The 12,537-nt window shown below is 43.6% G+C and overlaps 1 protein-coding gene across 3 annotated transcripts in view; it reads right to left on the reverse strand.

Annotated features, from left to right (window-relative positions):
• Nucleotides 1-12,537, reverse strand: part of pola1 (polymerase (DNA directed), alpha 1) — a 42,606-nt gene that overhangs the window by 26,982 nt on the left and 3,087 nt on the right. For all 3 annotated transcript variants that reach the window (XM_028959653.1, XM_028959644.1, XM_028959635.1), the window contains exons 12-26: nucleotides 12,374-12,487; nucleotides 12,213-12,287; nucleotides 11,993-12,131; nucleotides 11,664-11,818; nucleotides 11,479-11,563; nucleotides 11,327-11,388; nucleotides 11,162-11,251; nucleotides 10,952-11,068; nucleotides 10,687-10,862; nucleotides 10,247-10,376; nucleotides 9,921-10,040; nucleotides 9,739-9,838; nucleotides 9,318-9,442; nucleotides 8,881-9,030; nucleotides 8,037-8,159 (exon numbers count right to left, since the gene is read on the reverse strand). In XM_028959653.1, coding sequence (XP_028815486.1) covers nucleotides 8,037-8,159; nucleotides 8,881-9,030; nucleotides 9,318-9,442; nucleotides 9,739-9,838; nucleotides 9,921-10,040; nucleotides 10,247-10,376; nucleotides 10,687-10,862; nucleotides 10,952-11,068; nucleotides 11,162-11,251; nucleotides 11,327-11,388; nucleotides 11,479-11,563; nucleotides 11,664-11,818; nucleotides 11,993-12,131; nucleotides 12,213-12,287; nucleotides 12,374-12,487 — 1,761 coding nt within the window. The remainder of the gene's footprint in view (nucleotides 1-8,036; nucleotides 8,160-8,880; nucleotides 9,031-9,317; nucleotides 9,443-9,738; nucleotides 9,839-9,920; nucleotides 10,041-10,246; nucleotides 10,377-10,686; nucleotides 10,863-10,951; nucleotides 11,069-11,161; nucleotides 11,252-11,326; nucleotides 11,389-11,478; nucleotides 11,564-11,663; nucleotides 11,819-11,992; nucleotides 12,132-12,212; nucleotides 12,288-12,373; nucleotides 12,488-12,537) is intronic.

The raw sequence follows: 12,537 nt of genomic DNA on the forward strand, positions 1-12,537 counted from the left end.
TCAAAGCGTAACCAATATGCTACATAAAACTCTGACTGTAGTGATCCTTAAAGGCCATCTGACCAAAGGTGGAAGTGGAAAAATCCCCCCACTGTATCGACTGGGTCCTGTGCAACTGCTGCTGAGGTGCAGTTGTGTTGTATCGTGGAGTCGAAGCCATGCACCACATTGCATATGAAAGAGGACCAATTGTCAGACATTGTAAGGTTGCACGATGATACATATAAATAGTGAGCAAGCTTATAGAAGTGACAGTGGTGGCCTAGAGGTTAAGGAAGTGGCCCCGCAATCAGAAGGTCGCCGGTTCGAATCCCGAGCCGCCAAGGTGCCACTGAGGTTCCACCGAGCAAAGCACCGTCCCCACACACACCTGTCATGGCTGCCCACTGCACACTAAGGGTGATGGTTAAAAGCAGAGGACAGATTTCGTTGTGTCACCATGTGCTGTGCTGCAGTGTTTCACAATGACAATCACTTCACTTTAAATTGTGTAATTGTAATAGTTTTACAGAATGATGCACAAATAGGTAATCTGCTGTAAGTACAATGAGTTGACAAGTTGAATTGAAACTAGGGCTGGACGATAGTACCATCCAGATAATGATCACAAAATAGCTTTACATTGATTAAAAAAAATAGATATCGTCAATAGCACTCATTCTATCCACCTCTGATCACACAAGAAGCCAATAATCATGAAAACCAATCCAATCACTTATTTGGAAAAGTTACTCCTCATGTCACTTACGTTGACTGACAGAGCAATCTTCCTCAATTCAATTTACACAAATACAAAAAGCCATGTGCTAGCCAGTGGGAAAGAATGTGATTTTTCCTTTGCTTTGTATTTTTTATTAAAGAAAACATCTATGACATAATTAAAAAAAAAAACAAAAAAAAACATAATTGTGCCTTCTTGGCCAATAGATCTCATGGTTGTTCAAAAGTTGTATCCAAATTATACAATCCTCTCTTGACTAACAAGGCAGAGTCTTATATTATAAACTGTGGGAATCAACTCTTTCTAATGTCTGGAGTTTTGTTGGAAAATTGAAAGTTTAAAAAAAAAAAAAAAAAAAAAAAAAAAAAACACCATTGCCACAACTTTTCATAGGATGTCGGAGGAATTGAAGTGAATGTGAACCATTACTGTTTATTGGTGCTCTTGATCCCAGTCTTGATGTCCTATACTTGGGGAATTTACCCAATGATGTAATTACTGTGCAGGACATGTTTAAAATAATTTAGACTGCAAGTAAAAAATGCTATAACTAGAAAGTGTCTCCGGCCCAGCCTCACAAGACTGTTCGAGTACCATTTATGAAATCTTCGTAATTGAGTGAATGAAATTACGTTTAAGATGGCAGAAAGCAAGCTTTTGTAAATTCTGGGAAAGGAGGATTATTTTTGACCCCAATTTATTTTAGACAGTGACACGTAATACGAATCGGAAATGTTTACACTTGATTAAGAACTATCTCCCTTAATTTTTGGTTATAAAAATATGAAATAGATTGTGATTGACGGTAAGACTTATAACAAGTGATGAATTATATGTTTTGCCTATTTGCGTAAAAGTGAATTTAGAAAAAAAAAAGAAAAGAAAAGAAAGAAGCGGCGGATGAATAGAAAAATTGCAGGGAAAGCCATCGAGTAGAGCCATTGGAGTTGCCGTGGCGATGGTAAGGAGAGTCGTCGCCGGCAGGGGAGTAAATTAGCGGGGCGACGCTTACACAAAGTCTGTCACGTTAGCGCTCGACCTTGAGCAGGTGCAAGCTCATTACCCAGACAGCCATAAAGTCGAGTCACTTAGCACCGCCACTGAACGGCAAATTAGGCAGATCACTTTGCCCCGGCGTTAACACGGCAAACAGCTCTGAGCCTCCAGAGAGGGAACACGCCACCGGGGGTGGGAGGGACAGTCGGCGGGAAAGACCAGCGCCATGGTGACGAGTTCACTCGTGTGTGTATGGCTTTCTGCCGCTTGTGAGAGACGGGGCGAGGCCCGGTGGAGGACAAGTCGATCGAACCGGAGCTCAGGAATGCAGGAACTCGTCTTTAAAACGCATACCAAGCACACATATCGCGGTCTGTATAAACATCGAGCTACAGGGGGCTCTCGCACCCCTCACCAGCTGCACCGACCAGACAAAAACCCAATCACTTCTCCAGGCCGGCGTCCAATAACCCAACTGCCCATGCACCATGCTCACAACCACCTAAAATGGAGATGCGTCATACAAGACCTGTTCGACGAAAAGCCACGTACTGGCAAGTGAGAGAAAAAGTGGCGAGTAATCGACTAATTTCCAAGACGCTGTGAACAGTGCCCAGCGCTGAACATTTCAAGACATGCTTCTAAATCTAATATAGGTAGGACATTTGGCAATGTCACCAATGTCACCAACTAAACTAAAAATAAACCAAAAAATTTTTTTTACATTGAATCATAATTCTGGGTCTACAAAACAGGAACATTCAAACATGGAGTCAGTAGATGGATTAGGGGCAACTTGATGTGTTTTATCATAAGCCATCTGTGTCCAAAAGCATTTGGAAATAAATGGATAAATACCCTCATTATAATCATCTTAAAATGTGCAATAGAGGCCGATGTCTCTGGAATCTAGCGTGTGTGTGTGTGTGTGTGTGTGTGTGTGTGTGTGTGTGTGTGTGTGTGTGTGTGTGTGTGCGTGTGTCTGAGAGAGCACCCATATCCCACGTTAGGGAACAGTTTAGCTGACAGACGTAGTGTGTAATTAATAAGGCCAGTGAATTAGAGGCTGTGTAGAGCAAATCAGACTGGCGGGGTCAGGGAGGAACACTACTGCGCCACCCTACCCCACCCTCCCCACACAGGGACGGGGGCGCCAGCGCACAGCCCGAAATGACAGGGGTCAGGGGGAGCCTCGCATGGACCCTGCTATCAGAAGCGAAACAGGCGAGAAACACACACAGCCACCGCCAGGACACTCAGTGCACTAGACCGAATTTGTGAAGGGTGACTGCATCGTCCCACCATTAGCTACTGAGTGTGGGAGGCTTTCAGCGCGCACACACACACACACACACACACACACACACTCTCTTAAGACGAAGGAAGGATGAACCATTAGGCCCGGAGAATTGGCTCTGTCGGCCTCAACACCTCACCTCACCGAAGCTTTTTTATAAGGGGACGCATTAAATAAAAGCGGCAATAAACATCAGGACTTCGTGTGCCGCTCGGGACTTGCGTCACTCCCCAGCAACTGCTGCAGATATGCGCATGTGTAAACAGTAAGCAGATTGCTTTTATAGACATTATAGCTCCTCTTTAACCATAAGGAACTTAGATGCTGCAGCCTCATTCACTCATAATAACTGTCACAAGGGCCTTTATTAGAAATACCCTTTTCGTAATGCATTACGGGAGCATTTATAAGCCCAATACGTGACATAGCCACCCATAAACACGCAAACCACACACTCAAATGCCATCATTTCAAATGGACATGCTGGCCTGCATGCACTTATTTCCACATCCCATTTAAAAAGCACAGGGGGCTCTTGCTGGTCAAAGCACCACTTGTAGATGGGCGTCAGCTGCCCCCCACCCCCCCACCCCCACCCTAAATATTGCCACGTCTTCAGCCCCCTCCCCCCCACCAAACCATGTGCTCCCACTGAGGGCATTCGAACGGTGCCCTCTAGTCCCCCCCCCCCCAAGTCGCCGAGATCAGAGCAGGCATTTTAAGCCAGCAGCGGCACAGAAACCTTGTAAAAGAACGTATCTGGTGACAATTGTTTTGAAAAGCATCCTGCTGAAAGGCATTTTGTGGATGACAGTCCATGGCCTGAAATAACCAGAACTGCACAGCCTGTCAAGCGTGATCTATGGCCGATGCCAGCTCGTGTTCACTAACGCTCTGTATTCAACAACAGATTTGGACCCGCAGTGCAGAAAGTGTTATTTATTTCCCGTCGTGCGGATCTGAGCTGCCGGAGTCATCAGATGTTTTATTTTCACTCATTCCAGGCACTGGCTAGGGTGTATGACTAATAGAATATGAACATTATTTATCCCATCTTTAACTGCACCACACAAGCTACAACCTAAAAACACACACACGGTAAAAGCAGTACAGATTATGGGTGTTTTTCTGGGCATCGTTTGAAATCCTGGTATCTCAGAATTACTTCTTGATCGTCCAGACTGACTTGATGTGCCGGTAGCTCGCTATTGCCTCTGGAGGTATGCCGCATTGCTACAGCACGGATTAGGTACAAACCCCCCTGCTAGCTCTTTAGCATGCAAACTTGAGAAGATACTTGAAGTTTTAAAAACTCATAACCTGTCGGAAACCTTTTGATGTGACGACAGTATATAGAAAAAGGTAAATTATAATGGCGACATCACAAGGAAAGGGTGTTTCAGCGTTGGTCCACTACAGCCAGGCTGTGCCCATGCAGCAGATTCCTCAGTGGTGGGCTCATGGAGGCCTGAGCTCTTGAGGATCAAATATCCCCACAAATCCCACTCTGATTTAACACAACCGCCCAAAATCACTTGAGTGTCCACGCCGGCATCCAAAGCATGACACCAAATGAGACTCACTCTGCCGCCTCTGTATAAATACTCATCAAAAATAAACTGGGAGCATTGTTCTCCGTAAGCCCCCTGCTGATCTGTGTAAATATATTAGTTACATCCCATCAATGGCCTGGCATGCATGCATGCATGTATGTATACATACATGCAGCTTGCATCTCCAGTGAGTGTGTGTGTGTGTGTGCACGTGTGTGCAACATGAGCACCACATTGACAATATCGTACTAAAATAATCCGACCAGCAATAAACCTTAGCCAGTAAAGATTAAATTAGTGCTTTTCTCAAATATTGGGGGGCGCTGCCCAGGAGCAATGCCAGGGAGCGTGTGTAGCTCCTCCGAACAAGAGCATTCGTGTTATATGAAGTGCGGTGAATAAGCAGAGTTGGAGACGACTAACACAAGGACATCTGAGACCTGCGGAAAGCCATCCGTAGACAACATCTGCCAAGACATTCTCCTCTACAAAGAATATCCTGTCCGACGGATTCCCAACTGAGCAAATGTTATGAAGCACTCAAAACTATATGAGGAGAGATTTAAAAATGTACATTTAAGTGTCCGGCTAGGACCAGGAACGTCGAGAAGCAATGATGAAGGGTAATTGAGAACCTTCTGCCACTCCAGCAGGGCTAACACAAACACAAATCCAAAAATATTCCTCAGTCCCTGTGACTATTTGTTAAGTCCAGCAATATCAGGAGTAAATCCTGGAACCAAAGGCAGGTGGGCTGGGCGGCGGGTTACGACAGGCCTGATGAACTACCCCTCGGAAAGTAGGGGGCTGTCTTACATCTTATTCCAGGAAGGTTAAAAATGACCCCTGTGATTCCGACAACTGTGTACAATTTGAGCGCACTATGGATACACACCAATGCTTTACCAACATTACTATGATTGTCATGGAGGGAGATACTGCGTGATTTTTATATTTTGCCTTCCTAAACAAGGACCTTACTGATAATGGGTTTTGAATTAGCTCACCTTTAACACCAATAAAAAGGAGAAAAGGAGGAGTCAAAAGCTGGCGGCAGGGCAAGGTCAAAGGTCAGTCTCACTAGCGTTCCATGGCCATCAGCGGTACTGGCCAACAGAAGTCATAAACATGACTAGATTAACCCCCTCTCCACTAAGGGTGAGCTCTTCATACTGGCCTGCACACAAAAGGGCCCAAAAATAAAACGAGGGGACATCAATCAAGCCTGAACCCTCAGTATGTAATCCTAAACCCCTATTCCACTTAATACTTCACATGCCAGGCTAGCTAAGGGTTCGCACCAGAACAAATGTTTCATCGGAAAGGTCAAAGAGCAGCGGGTGGCTGTTTGCCTAGGCTAGTTAAAGGGCTAAAGCCAAGGGGCCGCGGTCGGCAGCCTTTGCTGTGGTGAGGGGGGGGGGCTTCCCCTGGCTCCCTCAAAAGAAACAAACCAATAAACTCCAGATGGCAAAAAGCAGGAGCGCCAACCCCTGCAATCAGATACCGCCGAATACTTAATTCTATATTAAATATGCCCTACAGAAGCAGACCACGTAATTAAGTCTAAATTTGCTGAAGGGATTCTACGAGGATGTGGGGTCACATCACAAGTAGAGAGGTACACTTTGCTGAAGTGCCTGTTAACATTCAAGTATAAAAAAGTAGAATAAATAAAAAAAAAACTTTATTTAAATTTAAGTACATGGACGTTTTCACATAGCATTGATCTCTGATAGTTATAGTAATTTCTCAACAAAAAATGGTTCAGCTTGCTAAGATGAAAGAATGAAATAAAAGCTTAAGACTTGTTACCCTGATGAAATACTAGGGCAAAAGTATTAGAATGATTATTAAAATCCCACTGCTTTTATTAAAGCGTAATGTGTAGAAAGTCAATATTTCTTTTAACACTTCTGCCAAGAGTCTGGGGTTCTCTGCCTCTAAACCATGTTTAATGTGTGTACAGGTCTACAGGTGTACCATTTTCGTAAGTTCCTGTTACCGTCCCTCCCACTGAATTTACATCCTGGTGGCAGGTTAGCATTAAGATAACGCTGCTTCTCAGAAAGTGTTACATGGCTCTGCTAATAAAGCTGACCTGCTAAGCGCTCCCTGCTGACATGCCCAACCAGAAACAATGTGGGGACTAGCGGCCGGCCATCAATCATGGCCCTGCACCACCTGACGGAGGGTTACAGGGCAATAAAACCCGAGTGACACACTAACGGCGCCCACAATTGTCACTCTACCTGTCTGGCTTAAAGAATGCATGGACCAAGAAGAGAATGGCATTCTCGGTCAACCCTAAATCTAGCCCCTGAAACCTTGATGGCTTAAGTGTTGGCACAAGAAATGCCCCAGTCGTAGTCATGGCAGCCTCAGAATCAATGGAGATGCCAGGAAAGATCAGCTTTCCAGAAGCAATTAGGCTGCGCAATGGACAAGGGTGAATGAAACCTGAAGATCGGAGCAGCAAAAAAATTCAAATGAGGCTTCATCATCACCCTAGCAAACACGATATCCGCAAATGCAATCGACCTGTGGTATACACATAGCTGCCACTTATAAATAAAGACTAAATCAAAACAAACGGCAACGTTATACGTGATTAAAATTACGAAAGCGGCGCGGGCGAATACAGGCCAGTGAGGGCAGCGATTCATGCACACTGCCTGCCATCGCTGCAAGTCATGCACTTAGGCATGTTCGGTTCTTACATGCGCACATATAAACAAGAGTGGGAATAAGCGGAAATAAAGCTTAGCGTTCTTTGTGCATGATGTTGTGAGATGTGCCAGCAACACAAGCAAGACCCCAGGGACAAAGTCTTGCTCAAGCCCCTGCAGCAAGCAGCAAACTCAAATTCACATTCATTTCAACGCAAGGGTGTATCAGGGCTTTGATTGCCCACGTACGAGACTCATGCGGTAGAAATCGCTCTCACAGACACACACACACAGGGGAACTGTGACCTGCAGAAGGCGCACCGGGGAAATGTAAAGGGAGCGTAATTAATGGCTGCCTCCCAGCTGAATAATGCCATGCTCCACTGTGCTGTATTGTTGGAGTAGAAGAGAGGGTGATTAAATGAACACGAACGTGCGCCGGTTTATGTTACAGCAACCCCACCGACACTCAAAGCCTGGCCCCCGTTTAAGGCAAGAGCAGCAAGCCGGCAATCAAGTCAATGAGACATCATTTTGCAGAATAAAAGAACAAATGAACAGGTGAGCACAGAGCTGTTGGTTAACAATTGTCACACAAAAGGAGGGGAAAAATATCCCTATTCACTAAATGAAAAACGGCAGACTTTTAAGAGAGTTGAACCGGTCTTAGGGTGCCCTCTTCTGGCTAATAAGAAGGTTGTGGAAGTTGTGCAGGTGACATTTTCACGCAAGAACAGCCTCACTGTTGTTCTCCCACTGACAAGAGTGAGAAAGAAAGAAAGAAAAAAAAGTGTGTCACATACCTCCCGGCCTTGGTGGGTAACAAGGGCTGCCAGCGGCTTGGCATAGAATCGGCTGTAGGAAAAACCCAAGCATCCATACATGCTGTTAGCCGTGAGCTTCAGAGCCTTCTGTCTGATGTCATACTGCAGGAAAGACCAAATGAACAATAATAAGAGCATGCAAAAGGTAGATGCTGCAGCACTAACCATATACAATGTTATTATTATTGAAATAGGTTTACAAATGAAACCGATAAGGATCATCAGTCCAGCATATAATGCATCCGGAAAGCATTCACAGTGCACCACTTTTTCTGTGTGAAAAAGGTTTTGGCAATTTTTTTAAATAAAAACACTGACAAACGACAAATATTCACAGCCTTTCTCATGAAGCTCAAAATTGAGCCCAAGTGCACCCTGTTTACCCTGATCATCCTTGAGATGTTTCTGCAGCTTGATTGGACACAACTACTAGGACTCTTCCTAGAGCTGGCCAGCCACCAAACAGGGGAGAAGGGCCTTAGGTCAGGAAGGCAACTAAGTACCCCATGGTCACTCTGTAAGAGCTTCAGAGGTCCTCTGTGGACAGAAGAGAACTTTCTAGAAGGAAAACCATCTCTGCATCAATTCATCAGGCCTGTATGGTAGACTGGCCCAGTGGAAGCCACTCCTTAGTAAAAAGCACATGGCTGGAGTTTGCCTGAAGGACTCTCTGTTCCAGGAACTGGGAGACTAGTCAGGATAAAGGAAAAGATGACTGCCGCAATGAACAGAGACATCCTGGATGAAAACCTGCTCCAGAGCACTCTTGAACTCAGACTGTGGTGACGGTTCATCTTTGAGCAAAGGTAGGACTTGCACTGACCTGGAGTAGCAAGTCGGGGTTGAGATCTGGCTGTTTCATCAGTTGCTTGACCTGACGTCGGCGTTCAACCAACTTTCGGATCTCTTTGGGCAGAACTCCCATGTCCAAGTCTGGATCTGGGAGCTGAGGAATCTCATCTGGACCATCGTCCTGGAATTAGAGTAACAATTAAAGCAAGCTTCATTCATAAAGTAAGTTTATTAACAGTATGGAGACACACACACACACACATATATATATAAATCATACAATGTGATTTCCTAGATTTTTTTTACATTCTGTGTCTGACTGTTCAAGTGTACCTATGATGAAAATTACAGACCTCATCTTTTGAAGAGGGACAACTTGCAACAACAAACACTGTATTTTATTTAATCGAGCTGACTCAATCATCCTGTAGTCAGCTCAAATATATACATTTGCTCTGAAATCCACACCTCAGCTTTTTTGTGTGTGCCAGGGGACTCTCTCTGAACTGTGGTGAAGCAAATGTTGAACTCTTGAATGATGGATGGGTACAGGCTGTTGAAGTCCAGGAGCAGAATAAACTTATCATAGAAACCTGACGGTAAACAACACAAAACACAAGATAGTTAGAACAAACAATACACATACAGTAGAACATAGACTAAAACATGTACAAAAGAGCACAATGCACGTACTTGTACATGCACGAAAAAACTAATTTCAATACTGACTTCTGTGTAAAATTCAGCTATAATTTATTTCAGTTTTATTGATTCTTAAGGCCACTTCCTCAATAATTCAATTTTATTATATAAAAGAGCTTTATTATTTTATTTACTCACATTGCAGACACTGCAATGCGCGGATGTGGACTTGAGGAACGTCACTTACCCACTTTTGGATCCAACACCAGTCCTCCAGCATATGCAGCCTTTTTCCTCACCTTCTTAGACTTCCCTTTACCCATGTCTAAATCTTCATCGTCCTCAGCCTGCCATTACAGAAACAAACACAGAATCTGAATTAAAATATAAAACAAAAGGGGAAATCTCTGTCAGTAATCTTGACCATACCAAGTCCTGCTGAGTTTTCTTAAAAAACTTCTTGTCAGGAACAATGTAGTTCTTTTCATGGAAGGCATGGAGGAGAAGGTATTCGTTCCTCTCAGCACGCCCACCCATCAGAGTTCGAGACTGTTGGCAGAGCAAGAACGTGGAGCAATAACATTTAAGGCACACGTGTAAGATGGATAAAAAGTGTTACCATGGTAAAGATGTATGATAAAGCATATATGCGAACAAATAAAATCCCATTAAATTCCCTCTATATGAGATAGGCCTCATATAGAGGTTGTCAGCCAAACAATAATACTACCTAACAGAAGCATCTCTTTGCTCACCATGACATTGCCAGCAATGTTAGTGATCTGCAAGGCCAGGGGCAGAACGTTCAGCTCACACATGAGCTGCAGGATCAATCTTGCATCTGTCCATGTGAACTCCAGTAGGTAGAGCAGGTGAGGGGAGTCACTGAAACGAGAAGCATAACATAATTAGCCATTAACCAAGGGGGTAAATGGCAGAAGAAGCAGGGAAAGCCTGATGGCACTAATCAGAGTGCAATCTGTAAGGGGCGGGCAATTTAATTTGCATGCAATATGACTATTTTCCCCGAAAAAGAGATCAGCTAGTGCAGATATACCATTTCATGGTCAAAACTATTTTTATACTGAAATGTTAATGTGGTTCTGAGGGGCTCTTAAATCCATTTCTTTTCTGTGTTTTGCCCAGCCCTAGTTTCAAAGCCTTTGAGGCTTAATGATAAATTTTCCAGACTAACCAATACAAGTTCCTGATGTTCTCCTGAGGGATCACAGCACGCTCAGTCTTCAGAACCTGGGCCACCAGCTCAGACAGATGGTAACTTTTACAGCGAATCAATTCTTTCGCTGAGATTTCCACATCACACACCAGCCGCCCACAGGTGGCGCTTTTTTCTGCAAAGCCACTGCGACCCTACAAGCATATACAAGGAAACATATGCAAACCAAGTCACAAGGTAAAACAAAGGCAGAATTCTATGTATTACAAAGACTTGGACTCACCCCCAATTTGGGCATGTTGGAACGCCGTAACCTTCCAATCTTGGACCAGTGAGGCACCTTACATACACTGATCCTCTGAAGCAGCACTTCCAAGTCAAATCCAAATATGTCATGGCCCTCAAAGACAGAAAAACAAGATACTGTTAATCAGGAAGATTAACTTGTCGTTTACAGCAATTTAGAGCACTAGAGTTTAATAACCATACTCACAACTAAAACATCAGGGTCAATTTTATGCATCTTGGCCAAGAAGAAGCCCAGCAAAGTCCGTTCTGTGGCTGCAACCTCCACCTTTCCATTCTAAAACCAAAAGGAACTATGAGCAAGAAAACATTAATTGGGAGGTCACAACGTATCATTAGTTTTTTAACGTACCTTTTTCTTGAGGGCTTCTTGGAAGTCATATGGAAAGATGCAGTCATTGGGTTTGCTCACAACTGGGGAAAGAATATTATAACTTAATATGCAGTAAAATAAATAGCAGTCTCTTAGTGCAAATGACAATCAGGAAAAAAAAAATCACTCACCACAGAAGTGGTTCTGGAATGGGGGTCGGGGTGGGGCCTTATCCAATGGAAATTTGTGATGAATGAGAGCAGCCAAGGACACAACCTAGGAGGGGTATGGTTAAGGAGATATTCCTATAACTACCATAATAACTATGTTAAGATATAATTTTTGGGGTTAGGGTTAGGTAAAGTGTTACAGTCACCTCATTGTGGTGTGTCTTTGGGTTCTGCACAGTCTTTAGACTAACTGACATGACCACCAGTGGGGGTGGGGGCAGGTCTTTGACCACAGTGATCAGGTCACTCTTCAGCACAGATGCCTCCACCTTACACCAACTTATGGGTTGACTGCTCAACTCTGCAAAAAATTTAGAAATGGGAGAATGTAATGAAATTTAAAATGTTTTGAAATGAGAGCTTTGAAAAAAGATTTTGCACAAGGAACTCTCTGCACTTTTAAACAATAAAGCTAAACAATCTAAAGCTAAAATATAATTTAACTGTCATAGCATGTAAGTGTGTAAAGCCATACGTGGAGTCTTAATGTCAAGCCAACAGGGTCCACGGATCTTCCTGCTGAGGAGAAAGAGCTCAAGGCTGGACGTGTTTGTGCCAAAGACATGAGAAAATGTAGACCCTTTTAGGTCTGAGGGCAGCTGGGGCATCTCAGCCTGGGTGAAGTTGTTTTAATAAAATTTTAGTATGCAGTGCACAATGTATGAAACTACAGTATAAAAGTGCATCATACTTACAGAATACCGCACTTCAAGATACTCGCTCTGTGTGGGCACATCTGGAATCTCAAAGGCATAGTTCTTCTCTACTTTCTGACATAAGAATGGTCAGATTATAGTGCCATAAGAATAATTACTTTAAGATAAAGAGGTACATTGTTACAAAAACAAATCCAAACCTTGGATTTGAACTTCATAATCTTGAATTTCTCTGACAGGCTATTGAACTCCTCATAAACATCCATCATGCTTACAGGGGAGTCAGTCTGCTGGCCACTTGGCATGTTCATTTTCTATCGAAGAAAGAATTCTGTGTTGAGGTCTTCATTTGCTCAAATATGAA

The sequence above is a fragment of the Denticeps clupeoides genome, chromosome 2 (assembly GCF_900700375.1).
Source record: "Denticeps clupeoides chromosome 2, fDenClu1.1, whole genome shotgun sequence".
Taxonomy (NCBI): domain Eukaryota; kingdom Metazoa; phylum Chordata; class Actinopteri; order Clupeiformes; family Denticipitidae; genus Denticeps; species Denticeps clupeoides.